Raw genomic sequence first — 19,167 nt, 5'->3', positions numbered from 1 at the left:
GATTCCTGCGACATTTTAATTAAACTTGTGCGACTAATATTGTATTGCAAATCACGGAAATCATTTCGGGTGAAGTAAATCCACTATCCATCAGCATTTGCTCAGATGTTGGATGGACAACAAGTATTCTCCAGTCAGTTGTTTGGTACACTTAAGAAAAATGTGTCCGCTACCTCTTTCCAACTTACATTGCTACAGTTCCTTTGAGAAAAAGAAAAACAAACAAACAAACAAATTGACCTAGCTTGGAATCCTCCTGGAATTCATCAGACACGATTGTAAGCAACTGACTTGCTAAACAAACGTCTTATGTATAGGACTTGAAGGGAACTCGCAAGAGCCAGCAATAAGTATTCTGTAGCGGTGTAAAATATAACACGCTTGCGTGTGCTCTCATTGGCTGCAGCAAAAAAAAATGGTACCCAACATATAAGTTACAACCAATAAGCAACCGATGAAAAACTAAAAATTCCACGCTCCTTAAAACCACCTAGTTCTGTTAAACTCTATTTCAGTTGTTTGACACATCAAAGTGACGCAGAAACTCTGGCAGAGGCCAAAGCACAGGGACAAACTATGGGGAAAAGACTTCAATTCAGGATAAAGAGAGAAGGAGCTTACTATGGCGATGTCGAGCATCACGTGCTTTTAAGTACTTCTGCTCTGCTGTAACAGATTCCAATGCCTCCCTCAGTTCAGCAATTTTAACATTTATAGGATCCAAATGCTCTGCAGGATATGAAAGAAAAACCAATGTTTAGAAATTGACAATAACCTCAGTGAGAATGTTCAATGTATGCTTGCTGACACTACCAAATGCCGCCTAAAATACCTACAAGGAATCAACACCTTAACACCAAAAGTTCAAAATGGAATCAATAAAACTTGATTACATTAAAATTCAAAGATAAATTGTAAAAGAAGCGGACAAACCATCTTTGGCCAGGTCATGTTCCGTTGGAATGTGGCCAACATGTATGTAGAAAGAGACTGTTTCTGGTGTTGAGTAAGGATTATGAAAACAAAACTTGTACATCCCGCTTCTTGGGGCCTTGAACTCAAACTTATCCCCAGATGTTCCCTTTACACTGTGCACTTGATTACCCCCAGGAGCTGTCACCTGCAATTGGAAAGAGACTAGAGGATTTAATACTTAGTTGTTTCCCCATTCTCCATTTCTTAATTAACAAGTAGGTATTTGTGCATCTGTTATGACCTTGTCCCAGACAAGTAGCGCAAACATTCCCAGTTCATGTGGACACATTTACATTTCATTCCAAAACCAGACATGGTTCCAAATTTTACGTTCTCCAACCAATCGAAAAATTTCAAACCTCAAAAGCTTAGGTTTTTTGAAGGGATCCTTTTTTAAGACAAACGCCATTTCAACTATTAGGATAGTGCTGCAACATATAAACGTTTTCTAGTCTATGTTTCAATATTACGGATAGGTTCCAGTATGTTGAGAATAGACAATGAATGAATTGACATTAAGCACCATTGCTGACAACAAAAAATTGGAATGGTTTGATTTCAGATGTCATAAATGCCAACAGATATAGGGGAAAGACACACTGTTGCTGATCAAAGATGGTACCACATGAAGCAAGAGTGATACCAGAAAGGTTTTCTGGAATTGAAAAGGTGTAACAAGACATCCTTGGGAACCAAAAGGGGAACTAAACGTTGGTCAAACATAAAAGAAAGTACACAACACAATGTTGTCTGACTGCTACTTTAGTTCCTCAAACAGAAAGATATAAGAAATGTCATTTTAAAGGAGGAAACAAGAAAAGATAGGCAGTGAATACGTGATGAAATCAGGAGACCAAGAAAGAAAATGGAGCCACTTTTCCTTATCTCAGGAATGACAAAATGGTAAAGACTAAACATCTCAATCTACCTTGGTCTTTTACGAGCATTTACATGCAATTTTCATCATAAATTTCATAACACCAATTGCAAACAGTACAAGTAACTTTTCCTTTACCCTCTATTTCATCTACGAGTTGCATAACAACTAAATCTATTTGCATCCTTCGAATTTGTAGAAGAACAGTCAGCAGCACTCAATAAGAAAGTCAGGGTCCTCATAAATCAAACTATAGTTCTGCTCATAGTCACGTATCATCAACATCAAGCTTTACTTTTCTTTTTTTTTCCATTAGACTACAACAATGATAAACACACTGTAGCTCCAAAAACCATTAACCTATAGACTCAGGCTAAAATGTTAAATCAAGACTCCCCTTTTGTCCAATCTAAACTTAAAAGTAATCATTTAACCTAACCATACTGACAAATTTCTTTCACCAGGTGTAAATTCCAGCATAGTTCATACTTACCCAAAAAAAAAAAAAAATCTTTTTCGTTGTTTTTGTTTTTCTTCTCCCTTAATTTTGAAATTAAATATCTTAAGGGGGCAGCCAAAAAATTCAATCTTTTTGCAAGACAATACTGTATCCTTCATTCAACTAGTAACAAGTAGTACTAAATAGCAAGCCAATAAAAATGTATGGAAAAAAAAGAAAAAGAAAACCATTTAAATATCAGCATGAAAGGTTTCAACTGATATTTAAAAAAAAAAAGGTACCAAAATTGCATAAAAATCCAGTTTTTTTTCCTAATGTAAAAATCAATTAAACATAATCCCACCTCAAATAACAATATTAGAAAAATGAAAAAGAGAAGAAGAGGGTTTACAGTTAAGTCGATGCCGGGGTGATCGGAGCTCCAGAAGATGTCATGATCGACGACTACAAAGTTCCCCGAAACGGTGTCGCCTTCGTAGAGGACGTATTCGTAGACGCATTCGACGTCGTTTACTGTCACGGACAGCGCCGAGACAGAGAGATTTCCGAGGAAGCTGAATAGCAGGAGCACCAAAAGCCCATACACCTTCGTGCACTGGATTCCATCTCTCCTCCTTTCCATCTTCGATGAATCGATCTCTTTTCTCCCTCTCCTTTCCGATTCTTCGACGAAGAAAAGTGATTTTCCTGATTTTTTTTTTTGGGTTTTGTTTTTATTTCTATTTTTTACTTTTAAATCCTCCAACTCTCATCTCTTGAGGAGGGAATAGTGAGTTAAAAAATACTACTCCTAGAGAGCGAGATGACAGATGAGGATGAGATGTCTTGAAAACGCTGTCGTATCCTGCTTGGCTTCTTTTCATGACATGGCGTCTAGTAATTGGATGTAGTTATGTGGCTTTGAGCTATAAATGAAGGCAGGCAAGAAAAATGACTAATTACACTTTGTACCACTAATATTTTTAGTATTTGTTTTTCTTCCTTACATGATGTTTTAATTGAAGAATTATACTTTTCTACACAATCTTTTCTTTTCTTTTCTTTTTCTTTTTTTTTTTCTGGACAAGAAAGAGTTGTGATTCAAGGAGCGAAGTATAAAAGGAACGTCTAAATCTTGAAAATTCAATTGTATCACTATATCAAGGTCTCTTCAATTACACTTTCCTAAACAATCATGATGGTGGAAACAAAATGGCCCTAATGAAGTGAGAAGCCTTATTGTTGTGTTGCACCCCTTTCTTTTTTAATTTTTTTTCACTTTTGAATTTTTCTTTAACCCTCACATAAAATGGTGCCACAAAATGAAAAAAAAAATCATGAATACAAGCCTAAAAAAATCCTCAACAACTATAAATAGCTTGTACACATATTTTGCCAAATGTGGCACTTCACATTTTGTCAACACCACTCGATTTTATTCATATGCTTTTGCAAACAATAAAAAAGAAAATGAAGTGCTATCAATAAAACTTGCTTTATTTTTTTTAATGAAAAATTGTTTTATTAGCACACAGGTGAGGTGCATTTTCCGCTTGTATTATTACTAATGTGTCCCTAAAAGCAAAGTGTTTACAAATCTTAGCGGAACTAAAATTTTTGGGTATAATTAGTATGTTGTGGTAACATTTTCACTTATCATATGCATAGTTTGTGGGATCAAATACGTAAAAGTCAACAATTTTTGTTTCGCCTATACTCGTATGTCAGCACTCAGATACCTAGAAAATAAGAAATGCAACTCCATGCAATTGCCATTAACAATTTACAGAATTCTTGCTTAATTTATATCAAGTATCAACTTCTGGGTTTGAATAACCAATGCATGCAATTGCCATTAACCATCAAGAAAGTGTGCAAAAGGTTAAAAATATTTTTGTCTATTGGTCTCAACAAGTATGCATTTACTCCCCATTTTTTTGCAACTTTATGCATATATAGTGGATCAGCTGCAACATCCTTACTCAGCAAGTAGAGAAGATGGGAGGAAAGAATCCTGTCCAAATCCCAAGAGTGAAACTAGGTTCTCAAGGACTAGAGGTAAATGATTTCCCCCTCACACTGCATATTTCTGTATATGTTTCGTGAACACCTCAAAATTTTCTGTAACTGTTACCAAATTAATTCTGAATCATTTGTCTGCAAGATAGATGGAGGAGCTGAAGAAACTTGTGGAGGAGGGCATGATAAGGTACATTGGATTGTCTGAAGCTACTACAGACACTATAAGAAGAGCTCATGCTGTTCATTCTATTACAGCCATCCAAATGGAGTATTCCTTGTTGACACGTGCCATTGAAGGGGAGATTATTCCACTTTGCCGGCTTGTTAGCAACTAACTCAAGCTCTTAAGCAGTTGGCTGAACAGGAAGATTCTGCCTCCTTGAAGGGAAATACCTCATAAACCCCTCTAATTGATCTTACGACAAAGGATGATCTCCACTACGTACCACGCTTTACGAAATGAATGTTTTATCTGCTGTTCGTCTTCATAATGTGATTATTCATTTGATTCCTGCTACAGCCTTCAATTCCAAGGTATTCTGGACAGAGTTTGGAGATGAACAAACTTCAGTATTTTCGTACAGCTGAGTTGGCCTCAAAGCATGGCTGTACAACTCCTCAACTAGTTTTGGCCTGGCTGGTCCATCAGGGAGCTGATATTGACCAAATTTTGGTAACTTTTCTTCTTACTACAATGTCACCTATCGTTGTCCGACATTGACTAAGCTAAATCAGTTAAAATTGTTCAGCTTTTGTTCGAGTAAAACAATTTTCAATATAAACGTATGAAGGCAAAGGTTTCTTGAAGTTAGCTAGCTATTATGAGACATTCTGATCTTATATTGTTTACCTTCTTCTTCTTTAGGGACAACTCGGATTAGCAACCTTGAGAATACATTAGCCGTGAAGCTTAACACAAGAGGATTTAAAGGAGATTTCTGCAGCAGTGCCAATGGATGAAGTGGCTGGTGCAAAGGAGCCGGAGATCATCTCCAAATACACCTGGAAAACAGCTATTACACCTCCCAAGAAAAAACAAGTCGACCTAGGGACCGTTTAAATCTACAGAGGAGTGCTGATATTTTGTGGCTTAATTTGTTTCAGAACCTACAAGTTGGTGTTTTACATGCATGGTTATTAGGATTATCAGAAAAACCGTTCTATCTTTTAAGATACATCTTCTTAGTGCATGCAGCAATTTATGATAGTTTTCTTTGCTGGATTCTTTCTTTTTTTTTTTGTTTTCTCAAGATTCTGAATAAAAGGAGCCTTATGCTTGAAGCTTCCAGTGTTACTAGCATGCCTCTTATATTAAAGTACAATGGAGAATGAATGTTCAGCCGATCACGTCAGAGCAAAGAAGCAGAGGGCCTTATTCTTCATTCATCTATTTCCACTAGAGTATTTTTTTTTTTTTTTTGTGGGGCGGGCAGGGTTCCTAATGCTCAATAGATCGTTAGCTCACCCTAACGTCTATTTTCTTGTCATTTACTTTTTATGGTCACATACTAAAGATCAAGTTCGGTTTGACCTCCTAATTTTCACTTCCCTTTCGTATTAATAAAATAAAATAAATTTATTGCTTTAAATAAAGAAAAAAAGAAAAATTACTTGTGAAATTGTTCGCATCTTATCGTGGCCAATTTTTGGTGTCTACCCGATCAAAGTTGAGGCTAAATGGACTTTTTTCCGAGTTGAGTTCAGACCGGACCATTGACAATCCTAACTCAAACAAACGTGGCCAATACATATTACATATTACAGATTTTTTTTTTGTTTTGTGAAAATCATTGCAGAGTACTGTTAATCAAGCCCAGTATTTGACTGCCGAACTCGACTCAAACTTAACTCGAGCCAAGCTCGAGCTTGCTCGATTAGGCCGATGAGCTTTGAAATGTGTTCGGACTCGACTCACCAAATGGGACATGTGGCTCGAGCTCGAGCTGGACTCGTTTATCACAAACGAGCCAAGCTTACACGAGCTCGACCTTGAGCTCGTGCAAATTGACCCCAATAAAAGTCTATAATTTTCAATTTTTATACTTTTGAATTGTGAAATAACATATATATTCTTCCTTATCGAGTCTAATCGAGCTACTCGGATAACAAACGAGTCGAGTTTACTCGACTTGTTAATTAAACGAGCATATTTCGAGTTCGAGCTCGATTCGTTTATCACAATTAACGAACCGAGCTCGAGCCTTATCGAGTCGAGCTCAATCGAGCTTTCGAGCTGCTCGTTTCATTTAACAGCTCTAATTGCACTACATATTACAGATTTTCACTTGCACGTTTCATTGAAAGTCAATGCATTGAATGGTTGATATTTTACTTCTCGTGGTTGCCAAACTTTGGGTGACAGAGGAGGTTTTTCAGCCAATACTAGATCTTGAGTTTTGGAGAAATTATTGACTTTCTTACAGTATCAAACTATCAAGCAGAGGTTAACATCTTGCTACTGCCTCAGCTATTTGTCCCTCTAAGAACTGCAATCCTAGATGGAATAGAAGATGGAAGAAAAGAATCAAATCCAAATTCCAAGAGTGAAGCTAAGTTCTCAGGGGCTAGAGGTAAAGAATTGCTTCAATTTTCACAGCCAACTTTGGTTTGATAATGAGAATTTATATCCATTAGTCACTAATGTTAGAAGATACTAAAGGTTAGCTAACATTCAGTGTGATCAGTACATCTCTGATTTTAACACTATCAAGAACTTGTGCAGTGTTTCTTGGGGTAAATAAATAGATGGAATGTTGTTTGTTCTGCATTCATCTGTTTCCTGTCGAGGGATTTTGAAGTGCTTGTCATTTGGGTCTTTTGCCGGGCTCGATGGATCATTGGTTCGCCCATCATACGCTGGCACGCTTACCAAAACTTTCGTTCTTAGACCAGATTTAAGGTGAAATTGGACAGTCATACGTGGAGAAGAAGCTAGGATTACTCGTGAAATTCTTCATACCTTTAAATGTTTCCTACTTTGGTTTCTGCATGCCCAGTAGAGAGAGGAAATTAAGCGGTGTATAACCATGGTTCGAAAACTCGGCCAAGACGAGACGACTCAGCCGAGTCGTCACCGTCTCAGCCTAGTCCGAGACGAAACCGGGACGAAACGATACCGAGATACGTGACTCGCCGAGACGTCACCGTAAAGGGTTGAAACGGCCGAGTCTCACCGTGTCATCCCGAGTCAACTCGAATTTTTATTATTTTTACTAATTTTTTAATTATTTTTGTTTATCATATTTTTTACAATTTTTAGAATATTAAATATTTCAAAATTTCGCATCTCGTCGAGACCGCGACTGATATGCCGAGACCGATGTGGAACGGTCCAGGCCGCGACCGCGACTTTGAACCATGTGTATAACGTCTTTTTGATGCCTTGGCTAGAGATTGATTCTTTATCCATGATAACAAAGAAGCAAGTTTTCCCTGCTATTTCCAGTCCAATGGTAAATCCATTCAAGGACCAAAAGGTAATCATGTAGCACTATTTTTAACTTTTAAGAGACCAAGATAACATGTATCTAGTCCCTTAGTAATCCCTTGACAAGATTTAACAACAGTGTTAACTAAGAGAAATCTCAAGTGAGGAATATTATCCGTTCTTAGAACTTTGTTACGAGGGAAAAGTGAAATGGGTACTACGAGTAATAAGAACAAATATTACTTCATCATACTACATCCTATTGTACCCTATCATATGCTAAATGTTTTCATTGCAAGCTGCTAGAGGCTCCTTTTGATAATCAAGGAAAAGTGTTCTAGGAAGCTCAGAGTAGAAAGTGGTAACGTGTATTGTGTAGAAAGTGGTAACATGTCAATACAGAACCCAGAGTGTGAAGAGTTTAATCAAGACAGGTACATTTTCATGTTGAATCGATGGCAGTGCAGAGTGCAGAAGCTAGTTACTAATTTCATAACCGGTGTTGCTTCTTTGATCTAACAGGTGTCAAAACTGGGATTTGGATGCGGGGGGCTTTCTGGCTATTATAATGCTCCTCTATCCCATGAAGAGGGATGTTCAGTAATCAAGGAAGCATTTCATAGAGGTATAACTTTCTTTGACACATCAGATGCCTATGGACGAAATAATGATAACGAGATCTTGGTTGGAAAGGTAAGTCGTTGGCTTCCAAAATTGAGCTCCAGTTTCTTGTGACAATATTTATTGTTGTAATGAAGCAAACAACCAGAAACTTCACAAAGATTGAAATATAATTAACTGCTATCAATTGGTAGATTTCTGATTCCACATATTGTCCGGGATGTGTTGATGTAGAATCAAAAAAGAGCAAGTCATAATGCTTATTCATCCTGTTCTCAAGGAATATCAGTCTTTTGAAAGTCGCTTTTCAAAGTGATGTCTCAAGTTGTATTTCTTGTGTTTTCAGGCTTTAAAGCAGCTTCCTCGAGAAAAGGTTCAACTAGCAACAAAATTTGGCATTTCTGTACTTCCTGAAAGTACAAAAGCAATGGGGTTGGTTGATCAAATTCGTATCACCGGTACCCCTGAATATGTTCGCAAATGTTGTGAAGCTAGTCTTAAGAGGCTCGATCTGGACTATATTGATCTGTACTATCAGCACCGTGTAGATGTTTCAGTGCCAATAGAAGAGACTGTAAGCATTCTTGAGTTATTTGTTTATTGTTCTCACAACTTTGAACTACTAAACTTGAAGGATAATCTTGAATTCTTTGCCGAGGTAGATGGAGGAGCTCAAAAAGCTTGTGGAGGAGGGGAAAGTAAAGTACATCGGACTATCTGAAGCTAGTCCGGACACAATAAGGAGAGCGCATGCTGTACATCCTATTACAGCCTTACAAATGGAATATTCTTTACTGTATCGTGGAATTGAAAAAGAAGTTATTCCACTTTGCCGGTTGGTAACGATTACATGCAAGTTTTTTACCATCTGCAGACTTGCTCCGAGTTTTATTTCAGTGAAAAATACACGTTTTCAAAGTCCTAGTCTTATTTATAATTAGTCGGAAGTGATGGCACATTTTATAGACTGGTGAAACCTTAAGTCCTGTTTCTTTTTGTGCAGAGAACTTGGTATTGGAATTGTGGCATATTCCCCTCTTGGTCGCTGGTTTTTTGGAGGGAAGGCAGCAGCGGAGAGTATCAATTCAGAAAGCATATTGGTATGTCTTTATTTTCTGATATGTTCTGTGTCAGATCTCATTATGAAAATGCAAGAGCAAGACTCTAAGGATGAACCTGTCTTTTTTTTAACCTACATTGATGGTCAGAGAGGGAATCTTTAGCCCACTTTGAGGGGATTATCATGTAATGACATTTATCTGCAATAACATTATTGTTTATATCAGATAATTTTCGTCACCTATGATGGCATTGAATGATTACCTTTATTGCTTATTTTAGGTTTCTAAGCTCATTTCGAATCATTCATTCATAGGGTTCAATTCCAATGTTTGCTGGAGAGAATTTAGAAAGGAACAAAGTTCACTATGCCCGCATAGCAGAATTAGCAATAAAACATGGCTGCACGCCCTCACAACTAGCTTTGGCATGGCTCTTCCATCAGGGAGATGATGTTGTACCAATTCCTGGTAAGTTATTCCCATATGGCATCTTGCATTTTTTTTTTCCATTGAACAAGCTATTTAAGTCTTTTTGCATTATGACGCACTACATTTCAATCTTAAGTTTATTTTCAATGTTGGTTTGACAAAATTGATGAATAAAATTGGATTTAGGGAGCTCTTATTTAACTACAATATGCAGTAAAATCAATTTTGTTTGGCTAAATAAGAATCAGTTTGTCCACAAGCCCCTGATCAACACTACTGGCTCTGACGATGTGTGGAGTTTTTATTGTCACCATAATCTTGTGCAGGTACAACTAAGCTTATGAATCTTGACAATAACATCAGATCTTTGGTTGTGAAGCTTAATAAAGAGGATTCGAAATCAATATCTGAAGCAGTGCCAGTTGATTCAGTCGTTGGTGAAAGACAACTGCCTTGCATGTATAAATACAGCTGGGATTTTGCAACAACACCACCCAAAAACAAGAATTCGTCAGCCACATAATTCCACGCATTGAAATCTTTGGAATGTATGCAGGATTCCTCCGAGTTTCTTACGGTGTGTGTCCCAGAAATCATTAGTTGAATGTGAGTGAGATCACAAAATCTAGGCAAGTTTGGATGGTTTTCTCTTATAAATAACTGATCATGTAAGTGGTAATTATAAATCTTTTTATTGCATCCAGATGAACTGGAATATGTCAATTACTTGGTGAGTTTGTGCTGATTGTATTCTCGTCAGAAAAGAATAATGTGTTTTCCTTTGTGAGCTACCATAACGGCTTATATTATTGTGTATCCAAAACTTTAAATAAATTGTAGTGTCCGCGTCAAGATTATATCATTTTTAAATAGATTTTTAATGATGATTAGGTAATTTGCTTGGACCCCAAAAATTACGGAACAAATTAAGAGATAATGACACGAGCTATCAAATTTGCAAACCATGAATGAATGAATGATTTGCGAGGGAGCCTGTGAGAGTATTAAATCACAGAATGGCTAATTAATTTGCGTCACTTACTTTCAGAGATAATTAACGACAGTCATCCCAACATGCTACTCCATTTTAAACATTTGAACAGGCCAGCTACGTCTCCGGCCATCGGGTCCTATGGCAGAAATCTCCATGGAAATATCAATACTGCGATGTTGAGCACCACGAACAATGCTAATACGAGATTGTATTCTCCCAGCAGGGCAAGCATCAGAACCAACTGCGCCTGATCCATCAGAACCAACCTGCTTTCCCTTTCCCATGGTGATAGGTTCTTTAAATGTCAGTATCGTCTGTGACCAGTGGGTTTTGGGGGTGTTTGGAGACGTTGATAAAATGGTTGGCATTTCCCTACAGAACCTTTTTGTAAACCCAGTCTCAAACCACAGCACAAGTCCATGACATTTTCCCATTTTAGAGCTTAACTCTGCCGGGTCGTCGTCCAGTGCATCAGACTTTGGTGCCAGTTCCACTTTCCCCGTAAAATCCATCTCTTGATGCTTCATTGTCACCAGATCAAAGCTCTGATGCAGTCAAACCAAAAACAAAGTTAAGAATACAGATTATATAAGACCACAAATAAAATCCCTCAACATCAGACATATCCATATAGTGTGATCTAACGTAACTTTCAAACACACACCTGAAGAACTTGTGTCTCGGTTACAATGTCACAGCCATCAATTGTGTCAACAAGAGGAAGCTGAGCAGCATCTTCAACAACTTCCTTGCCAATACAAGACATATTGAAACCGTACACATTTTCCCAAAATGGAAGACTGGTTCCCCCCCTTCCAAATCCAGCAACAAACTAGAATTGACCATATACAAAAAGTTATTGCACAAGTTCTATAAAGGAGAAAAACAAAGAACAGAAGTTTGAAAGACTCACAATGGTAGCTGTATCCGGGAGAATGGCCCCACCAGGCTTCAACCATTTATCCCGTGCATACAGCACAGAGCTGAGCATTGACTCATAGAGCAGGCAATAACCCATCCATTCACTCAGTAATACATCCACACTCTCAGGTTTAATTCGTTTGGCATTTTCTAGCTCTTCAACCATAGCCTGAACCACCTCTATTTTCCCGGTGCAGAGATGTTTAGCTTCACCTGAGCTTTCACTTGACAGAAGACCATTATCCTTAGCAACCTGCGCCCATATTCAAATTCAATAGCTATAAAGAACAAGAAACTGATAAAGAGAAGCAAAAAGTGCAAATTCAATCTGAGACAAAAATGACAATGAAAACTTCAAAATTTCAAAAAAAAAAAAAAAGCAAAAAAGAAATCTTAACCTGAGCTGCCACAGAAGCCATTTTTTTGCTAGCTTCAACTGCAATTACCCTTGATGCTCTTGCTTGGGCTGCAAAGAGACTTAAAGATACATAATCAACAATATCAATTAGTTGCTTCTTCTAGCAAGAGAAATAACACTGTAATTACTAACATTATTTCTTTAGAGTAAGAAAACAGTACTCCCATATTTCAGATGAAAATGTGAGTGAATACGAACATACCAAACCCTCCCATCCGACTTTTCATTCGCCACCATTTCTCTCAGCATTTCTACTGAACATAGTCTTTGTTTGATATCAAATCATGGTGTTGGCAATCAAACATGCCTAAAGCCAGTCCCCAACATTCTTGAGCCATTTTCGAATGTAACAAGAGGTGATCGGTATCCACTCTTGCCCCCTTGACATAAAATAACAGCTAATATAAATCCTGTTTCTTTTACTCAAAATTTTGACTGGAAGAATCATATCCCAAGTAGTGAACTTTCTCTTTTAGAAGCTTTTGAACCTCAAATAGTTCTCCAAGGAAAATTTCTTTCCTTCCAGGTGGGTTTCACTACGAGATTTACTTAGTAATCAAGAACTCTTAGCTTCTATGTCTATTAGTAATTTACACATATCAGTTGTAGCACAGAGTTAATAGAGAGATGAAATGTAAATGTTAATCGAGTGTGACTCTCTCTGCATCTCTTAGCTGTGAGGCCCATTTTCTTATCATCATCTTCTTCTTAAGTTCTACAATTTTCCTATATGATAAAAAGTCTGCTTTATCCAAAAGCATAATTAGCAAACAAAAACTATCCAACCTCCTCCACTCAACCACCAAACTCTCAAAACAAATTCATGGCATTTCAGTTAAAAGATTAGCTCATCACAGCGTGATTTTCTGAAGCTCTAAAGTCCTAAATACACAAGAATCTGCTGATGTAGCATAGAACGACAGACCAAAAGATAACACAAAAACACCATAGACTTTGCAGATCTAACCCTTTTACCTTGAAATTGGAAGTAAAAGCAAGCAATAATTGTTGCATGGTAATTAGTTCAAAATGAGCTTACCATGAGCACTACAGTTTATTATTGACTGAACATTTTAATCAAATCAATACAGAAGACAGCAGTAAGAAAAATTAACCAACAATATGAAATTCAGAGATTTGAAAAATGCCTAGAATAAAAAGTTCCTATTTACCTTAGTATGCCTGTTCCACAACCAACATCCATTACAACAGCACCTTTCAGCAGAGAAGGATTTTCCAGGATTGCTCGCCTGTATGCATCAGTTCTTACCTGCATTAATTAAATAGGCAAGTCTATGAAAATATCAACCAAATAAACAGTGAAACCTTCTCCTTTTCTAAGATCATATTCAAGGTTGTAGCTAACTCATGTCTAATACCTTATCACTGATCATTTCTCTGTGGATGCCAAATGAACTGTATGAACCAAAATAATTTTTATTTATATCCTTGATTTCATTTGCAGCAACCTCCGCTGAAGAAAGACTCAACTGTCTATCCTTCACCTTTTGATGAGATGAAGCACCTTCTCCTGCACCAACAAAACCATTCACTGTAGACTTCTCCAAAAGATTTGCAGTCTTTATGTCACTTTCAGGGGAAGAAGACCATTCTCCATTTTCTAAAGGAGATTTTAGTTTGGATGAAAATTGTTCTATTGCACAATTATCATCATTGGAAACTTTCTCAGAACTACCCACATCTCTTAGTACTTTTTCAGGCACGTAACCATCATCTTCACCTTCCTCATCATCACCAAAGCTGTACAATAGTGGATCCTCTTCCATAAAAGGGGTTAGATATTTATCATCATCCCAAGGAAGCTTATAATTTTCAAAACTGGCTACTTCGTGTAAATGGTGTTGCAGCTCTTGCTTCGATTCACAGGTGATTCTACAGCACCAACATGTCTTTTCAGACACCTAAAATAAGAAGGCATGTTTAGTCAAGTTGTCAACTTCTAGTGGAGTAATTACGAAGATCAGCAGGGATCTCTATAAAATAATGAATGCAACATTACAATTCACTGAAACCATCCCTGCTGGCTAAAAATTCTAACACAAAAAAAGAATTAAGGAAACTCACACCCCTTAAATGTTTGTTAAATCAAACTGAACAGCAGAATGAAGATAATAATGTACTGTCCAAACAAAGTAACAATTTTGCTCCAGGGTGGGAAAAGTCCAGAGAGAGAAAGAGTGAGAGTTGAAAACCTGATTTAAAAAAAAACTACTTTTTGTATGCCATAGGAATTAGTTGTATCAATGGCTCATTGTTAACTCAAGTTCTGAGATAGAAACAAAAGAAAATCTGGTATAAAGTCTACATATGTCATGCTTTCCTCGTGTTTGAAGCAACAACAAAGACAAGAAGGAAAACTAGCAAGAATTCCACTAAGGCAGACCTACCAATCACGTAGTCACCCCACAAAATTTCCCACAAATTTTCCTGTAACCACCACTGCAAATAAATAGCACTATGAACAGAGTAATAAACTGACCAACATCCATCCAGTAGCCCACACATTAAACTATAAAAACCCTGTCATCTCCTCACAACTACAAAAAATGATCAAACATGTAAAAGTTGCCACAAGAAGAGTACCTGGAACCTGATGTAATTAATGAGCTTAAAACATCCGTAGAAATCCAAACTGAGGATTTTCTTTATGGCGTTGAAATCAAAATGGTGAGATGAAGCACAGTGTTGAAAGAGCAAATTGGAACAAGTGTACAAAGAGTCGCAGAACAAACACAGCATCTCTGAGTCATAAAAATTTTCGTCATCACCAACTTCGTCATCTTCTTCATTCCAGTCTTCCCAGTTCTGCTGTTCTTCTTCATCTTCTTCTTCGTCTAGGTCCAAGTCTATATCATCTTCTTCTCTTTCTTTTCGTAATGCTACCACACCATTTTCTTCTTGTTTGTAGTCCGTCGCCATTGGAAAATCTGTAGGTGTGTTGTATACCTTTTTCCAATTTGACGAAAGAAAGCAGTAAGTAGTTGCTGATCTTCGAATTGAATAACATAAAATCAGGAAAACAGACAGTTCTAGTTAGCCCTGAACACCTTCCTTCACTGGATTAAAAACTGGTTCCTAGATTACTATGCATTCTTAGGAATTTAAGGCCAAGATTGAGTCGATTTAAGCTAAGCATATAACACGCATATAATTAACAAAACTGACTTAAGACTTAAATGTGCATAGCACATATAGCAACAAGTAAAAGTAAAACATCTACTTTGAAGTTTCTTTTCTGTCAGAAAACTTATTGAACAGCACATACCTAATCACATTCTACAACAATATAGTAGAAAGCAAATAAACTAAAGAAATAACAAAATTGCAGTAAGCCTATGTACCACATGGGGTTCACACAAGTTCTAAAAGGGTAAGCAAACGAATTAAAGCCAGTTCTGACTTAATTTGACCAATTGAAAACCTACCTAAACTAAATAATTGAGTTAACAAACCTAGAGACGTAATTGAAAACTTTTCGAGCAAACAACTAGGGTCAAATCAATAGGCTACAAAAACAAGGGGAGAGGTCAAAACAGAAAACAAGGAAAAGCTAGAGGACTAAAACTGAAATTTTAAAATGTCATCTTCTTCAACTAAACAGGATGCTGCGGCTGTGTTTCTGATTCTTCCTCTTCTCCGGCTGACTCTCAACTCCGGCCAGAGCTAGCCATAATAGCCGGTGCGCTGCTTGTAACACACACATATCACACGAAGTGATCTCCAAGCCTCTATAATAGTCAGCCAGCAACACTTTTTCATGTAATTAAGGCATTTTATCGAACGTAAGATAAGCGGAAATAAAAGGTAGAATTTTTCTATCAAATTACAATGAAATCCATTGCAACATATTTCCAGTTCGAGTGCTTCCACATCAATCAAGTTAAGCACAGCCAATTTGCAAAACGAAATTAAAACCAGAGCAAAACATCGAAGTTCCACATTTCATGCACCCAAGTAGATGGCAGACAATGCAACAAAGGTAAATTAACGCTTGAGACAAAATGAAGGAGTTTACAATGCTATTGGGGCTTTGCAGTCAGCTCCGCTCCTCCTCTGCTTTGGTTTTGCTGATTTTTCGCGGTGCTCAAAGAAAGCTGGTTAAACTGTCCTTTTTTTGGGCTCTGGTTTGCTGATTCTGTTGTTAAAAACTTACGGGAATTTTCAGGGTCTTTTCTGGTGATGGGAGGAGGAAGGGGATGGAAAAATGGTTGCGGGAAAAAATTTTCTCGGAGAGAATCTGCGGCAGGGGCTTTAACTTTTTGAGACTTAAAGCATACTAGTATTGACACAAGTTCAAATTTTTGTTCACATGTATTGGGGGGGCGGCTGCCTCCTTCACCTCTAACCCTGAAAAGATTTCATATTTCTGTTGACAAATAAAAACCCATGAAAAATTGGTTGGGTTTTTTGTTGAAGATTATCTGATCAATAAGTCCATAGAGTTCTTCGCGAATTCAACAGGTCTGCGAAATTCAAGATCTTTTCCATATGCTCAGGTGACAAATAGGAGAGAGGTGCAAGTAAGCAACTTTGGGTATATTCCAAAAAGTCCACATGCTCGTGAAGTTCATGAACTTTTCCATCTGCTTAGGTGACAAAATTTAGGTGACTGCAGAAGCCCCGTCCTTGGCCTATACACGTGGCAGTCCAGGGAGGGCTGAGTTGGGCTTAGACCCAGGGCCCATGGGAACCGTCCCGCGGCCCCTCGCCGCTAGGGCTCCAAGGGGCTCCAGAGAACAATTCCGCATAGGTCGGGATTGATCCCCCTCAGTGCGGGATTGAGGCTATTCTGGACAGGTCCCGAAACGTACGGAGGTCGGACTCCTAAGCAGGTATAAATGATAACGCACATCGACTGCGCAAGATACGCTCACTATTCGACAATTACTCCCGAACATTTTTACTTCCCGTGAGTCTCACCCACCGGAAAACTAACTTGACCGTCGGAGTGCCCTCGGGGACGACCTCGGGGCTCCCCCATTGGATCACTCTCTTGTTCGTTTTTCAAGCTTGGGACGCGCTCTTCTCATCAGCACGCCGAGCTCATCAGCTCAGTTCGATCCGGGGAAGTCCAGTGCTTCTTCAGTTGGCGCCGTCTGTGGGAAACGAGAAGGTACGAGTATTTGTGTTGATGGCGAGAACGCGTTCAAAGCGAACCGTAGAGAACACCGATCCCGGAGCCGGCGAGGGGTCCCGACGAATGGAGACCGAGGCGGCTCGGGGTGCCGGGGGCTCAACCCTTTCAGGGGAACGGAGACAGCAGATCTTTCAGTTCGTGACGGAGAACCTTCCCATGTTAGAAGACATAATTCGGCAAGCAAAGGAGGGGGGTGAAGCCGGGGGCGCACAAACCTCTAAGGCGAAGGGGAAGGAGAGGGAACCGCCTCCCGTTCCCTCGGATGATGAGTCACGGGACCAGCCCCCCAAGAGGAAATGGCCACGGATTCCCCCTCGGCCGCGGGTCTCGGTGGTCGGGGACAGCGAGAGATATTCTCGCGACCGGTCCGCGGGGGGCCGACCAAGGAATCCCTCCTCGTGGAAACTTGCGCGGAACGAACCTGAGCGTTCCCCCGCCCGACCTATCAAGAGCCGGCCGCGGGACCCCCCCAGTGGAAGCCTGTCCGGGACGAGTTGGAACAGATCCTGCGGCCGCAATTGTACGAGGACAATTACACAGCCTCGCCCTTTACCCGAGGGATAGAGGACTACCCGTTACCTCGGAGATTCAAGATCCCGAACATCGAACTGTACGACAGCTCGACCGACCCGGAAGATCACCTTTCGGTCTTCCTGACGCACATGCGTCTGCAAACCGCCGCGGATGAGGTCCGCTGCAAAACCTTCCCCATGTTTCTGAAGGGGAAGGCCCGGCTCTGGTTCCAAGGTCTGGCACCGGGGTCCATCCGGAATTTCCCAGAGTTGGCCAGGCAGTTCGCCGCCCAGTTCGTCTCCTCGAAGACTTACTCGAAAAACGCGACTCATCTGATGGCAATCAGGCAGAAGCCGGACGAGTCCCTGAGGAATTTCATGACCCGCTTCAACACGGAGAGCTTGCAGATCAGGGACAAGGATGAAAATGTGGTCATGGCCGCCTTCATGAACGGGCTCAGGGTGGAAGAGCTCTTCTACAAGCTCGCCAAGAAGCCTCCCGGAGACCTGGAAGAGCTCTTGACTAGGGCGCACGCAGCCGCTAATGCGGAGGAGGCTGCTCGCCTGAAGAGAGAGTCAGATCGAGAGCTTGGAGATCGGAGAGGACGGGTAAACCCCCCCGAGAACAAGGACGGCCCGGTCAAGAAGAATGTTTTCGACCGGCTCTCAAAGGATAAAACCCCCGCTCAACCGCCGCTTCCAGAAAAAGGCTACACCCCCCTAACTTGGCCCAGAACCCAGGTTCTGGCCGTTATGGAGGCGGAGGGCCTAGTGGAGCGGCCGCCTAAGATGGGGACACCTCGGAACAAGAGAAACCAGGACCGGTACTGTGCCTTCCACCGTGATGTGGGGCATGATACGGAGGGGTGCTGGGCCCTGCGAAAGGAGATCGAAGATCTAATCCAGCGCGGCTTCCTGGGGCGATTCGTGCGGCAAGGTCGACCAGGCCTGGAGCCAGGACGCACCTACCGCGGAGACAGGGGCGAGAGCCAGCGTCGCGACCGCCCTGAGCAGCGTGACGTTCCTCGGGGCCATTCCCCCGACCAGGACACCTAGAACTTGGCAGGGGTAATAAACACCATCGCTGGGGGCCCCACGAGGGGAGACAGCCATGCGGCTCGGAAGAAGAGGCGACCTCCTTCGGAGGGGGATGACTCCTTGAAGCGCCTGCGTATGGATGAAGAGATCACCTTCGGACCAAGGGACGCGGTTCCCCTGGCGTCTGGAAATCACGAGGCCATCGTGATAGACATCGTGACCAATAATTACCGGGTGAAGAAAGTGTACGTCGACCAGAGGAGCGCAGTGGACAT

The 19,167-nt window shown here is 40.1% G+C and overlaps 4 protein-coding genes across 5 annotated transcripts; 2 read left to right on the top strand and 2 right to left on the bottom strand.

Moving 5' to 3' along the window:
• Positions 1-39: 39 nt before the first annotated feature.
• LOC113764829 (transmembrane emp24 domain-containing protein p24beta3) lies at positions 40-3,065 on the bottom strand. The gene is made up of 4 exons (XM_027308840.1): positions 2,704-3,065; positions 934-1,120; positions 622-729; positions 40-400 (listed from the first exon to the last, which is right to left on the bottom strand). Exons 1-4 carry the CDS (start codon positions 2,932-2,934, stop codon positions 267-269), a joined length of 660 nt encoding a protein of 219 aa, XP_027164641.1. The 5' UTR covers positions 2,935-3,065; the 3' UTR covers positions 40-266.
• Positions 3,066-6,604: 3,539 nt separating this feature from the next.
• On the top strand, positions 6,605-10,655 carry LOC113765136 (perakine reductase-like). Of its 2 annotated transcripts, none has more exons than XM_027309212.1 (7): positions 6,605-6,883; positions 8,263-8,433; positions 8,708-8,935; positions 9,024-9,196; positions 9,365-9,461; positions 9,737-9,890; positions 10,178-10,655. In XM_027309212.1, the coding sequence occupies exons 1-7, from the start codon at positions 6,824-6,826 to the stop codon at positions 10,372-10,374; spliced, it is 1,080 nt and encodes a 359-aa protein (XP_027165013.1). In that variant the 5' UTR covers positions 6,605-6,823; the 3' UTR covers positions 10,375-10,655. The 2 variants fall into 2 exon arrangements, with proteins under 2 accessions (XP_027165013.1, XP_027165012.1); XM_027309211.1 differs by lacking the exon at positions 6,605-6,883 and adding an exon at positions 7,679-7,789.
• Positions 10,656-10,777: 122 nt separating this feature from the next.
• LOC113765768 (probable protein arginine N-methyltransferase 3) lies at positions 10,778-16,451 on the bottom strand. The gene is made up of 8 exons (XM_027310017.1): positions 16,221-16,451; positions 14,789-15,151; positions 13,564-14,106; positions 13,357-13,454; positions 12,165-12,243; positions 11,759-12,019; positions 11,510-11,677; positions 10,778-11,390 (listed from the first exon to the last, which is right to left on the bottom strand). The coding sequence occupies exons 2-8, from the start codon at positions 15,122-15,124 to the stop codon at positions 10,929-10,931; spliced, it is 1,947 nt and encodes a 648-aa protein (XP_027165818.1). The 5' UTR covers positions 15,125-15,151; positions 16,221-16,451; the 3' UTR covers positions 10,778-10,928.
• Positions 16,452-18,004: 1,553 nt separating this feature from the next.
• Positions 18,005-18,910, top strand: LOC113765011. The gene has a single exon (XM_027309063.1). The coding sequence runs from the start codon at positions 18,005-18,007 to the stop codon at positions 18,908-18,910; it is 906 nt and encodes a 301-aa protein (XP_027164864.1).
• The last annotated feature ends 257 nt before the right edge of the window (positions 18,911-19,167 follow it).

The sequence above is a fragment of the Coffea eugenioides genome, chromosome 3 (genome assembly GCF_003713205.1).
Source record: "Coffea eugenioides isolate CCC68of chromosome 3, Ceug_1.0, whole genome shotgun sequence".
Taxonomy (NCBI): domain Eukaryota; kingdom Viridiplantae; phylum Streptophyta; class Magnoliopsida; order Gentianales; family Rubiaceae; genus Coffea; species Coffea eugenioides.
The sequence above is the reverse complement of the archived record's forward strand: the minus strand, read 5'-3'. Positions and strand labels throughout refer to the sequence as shown.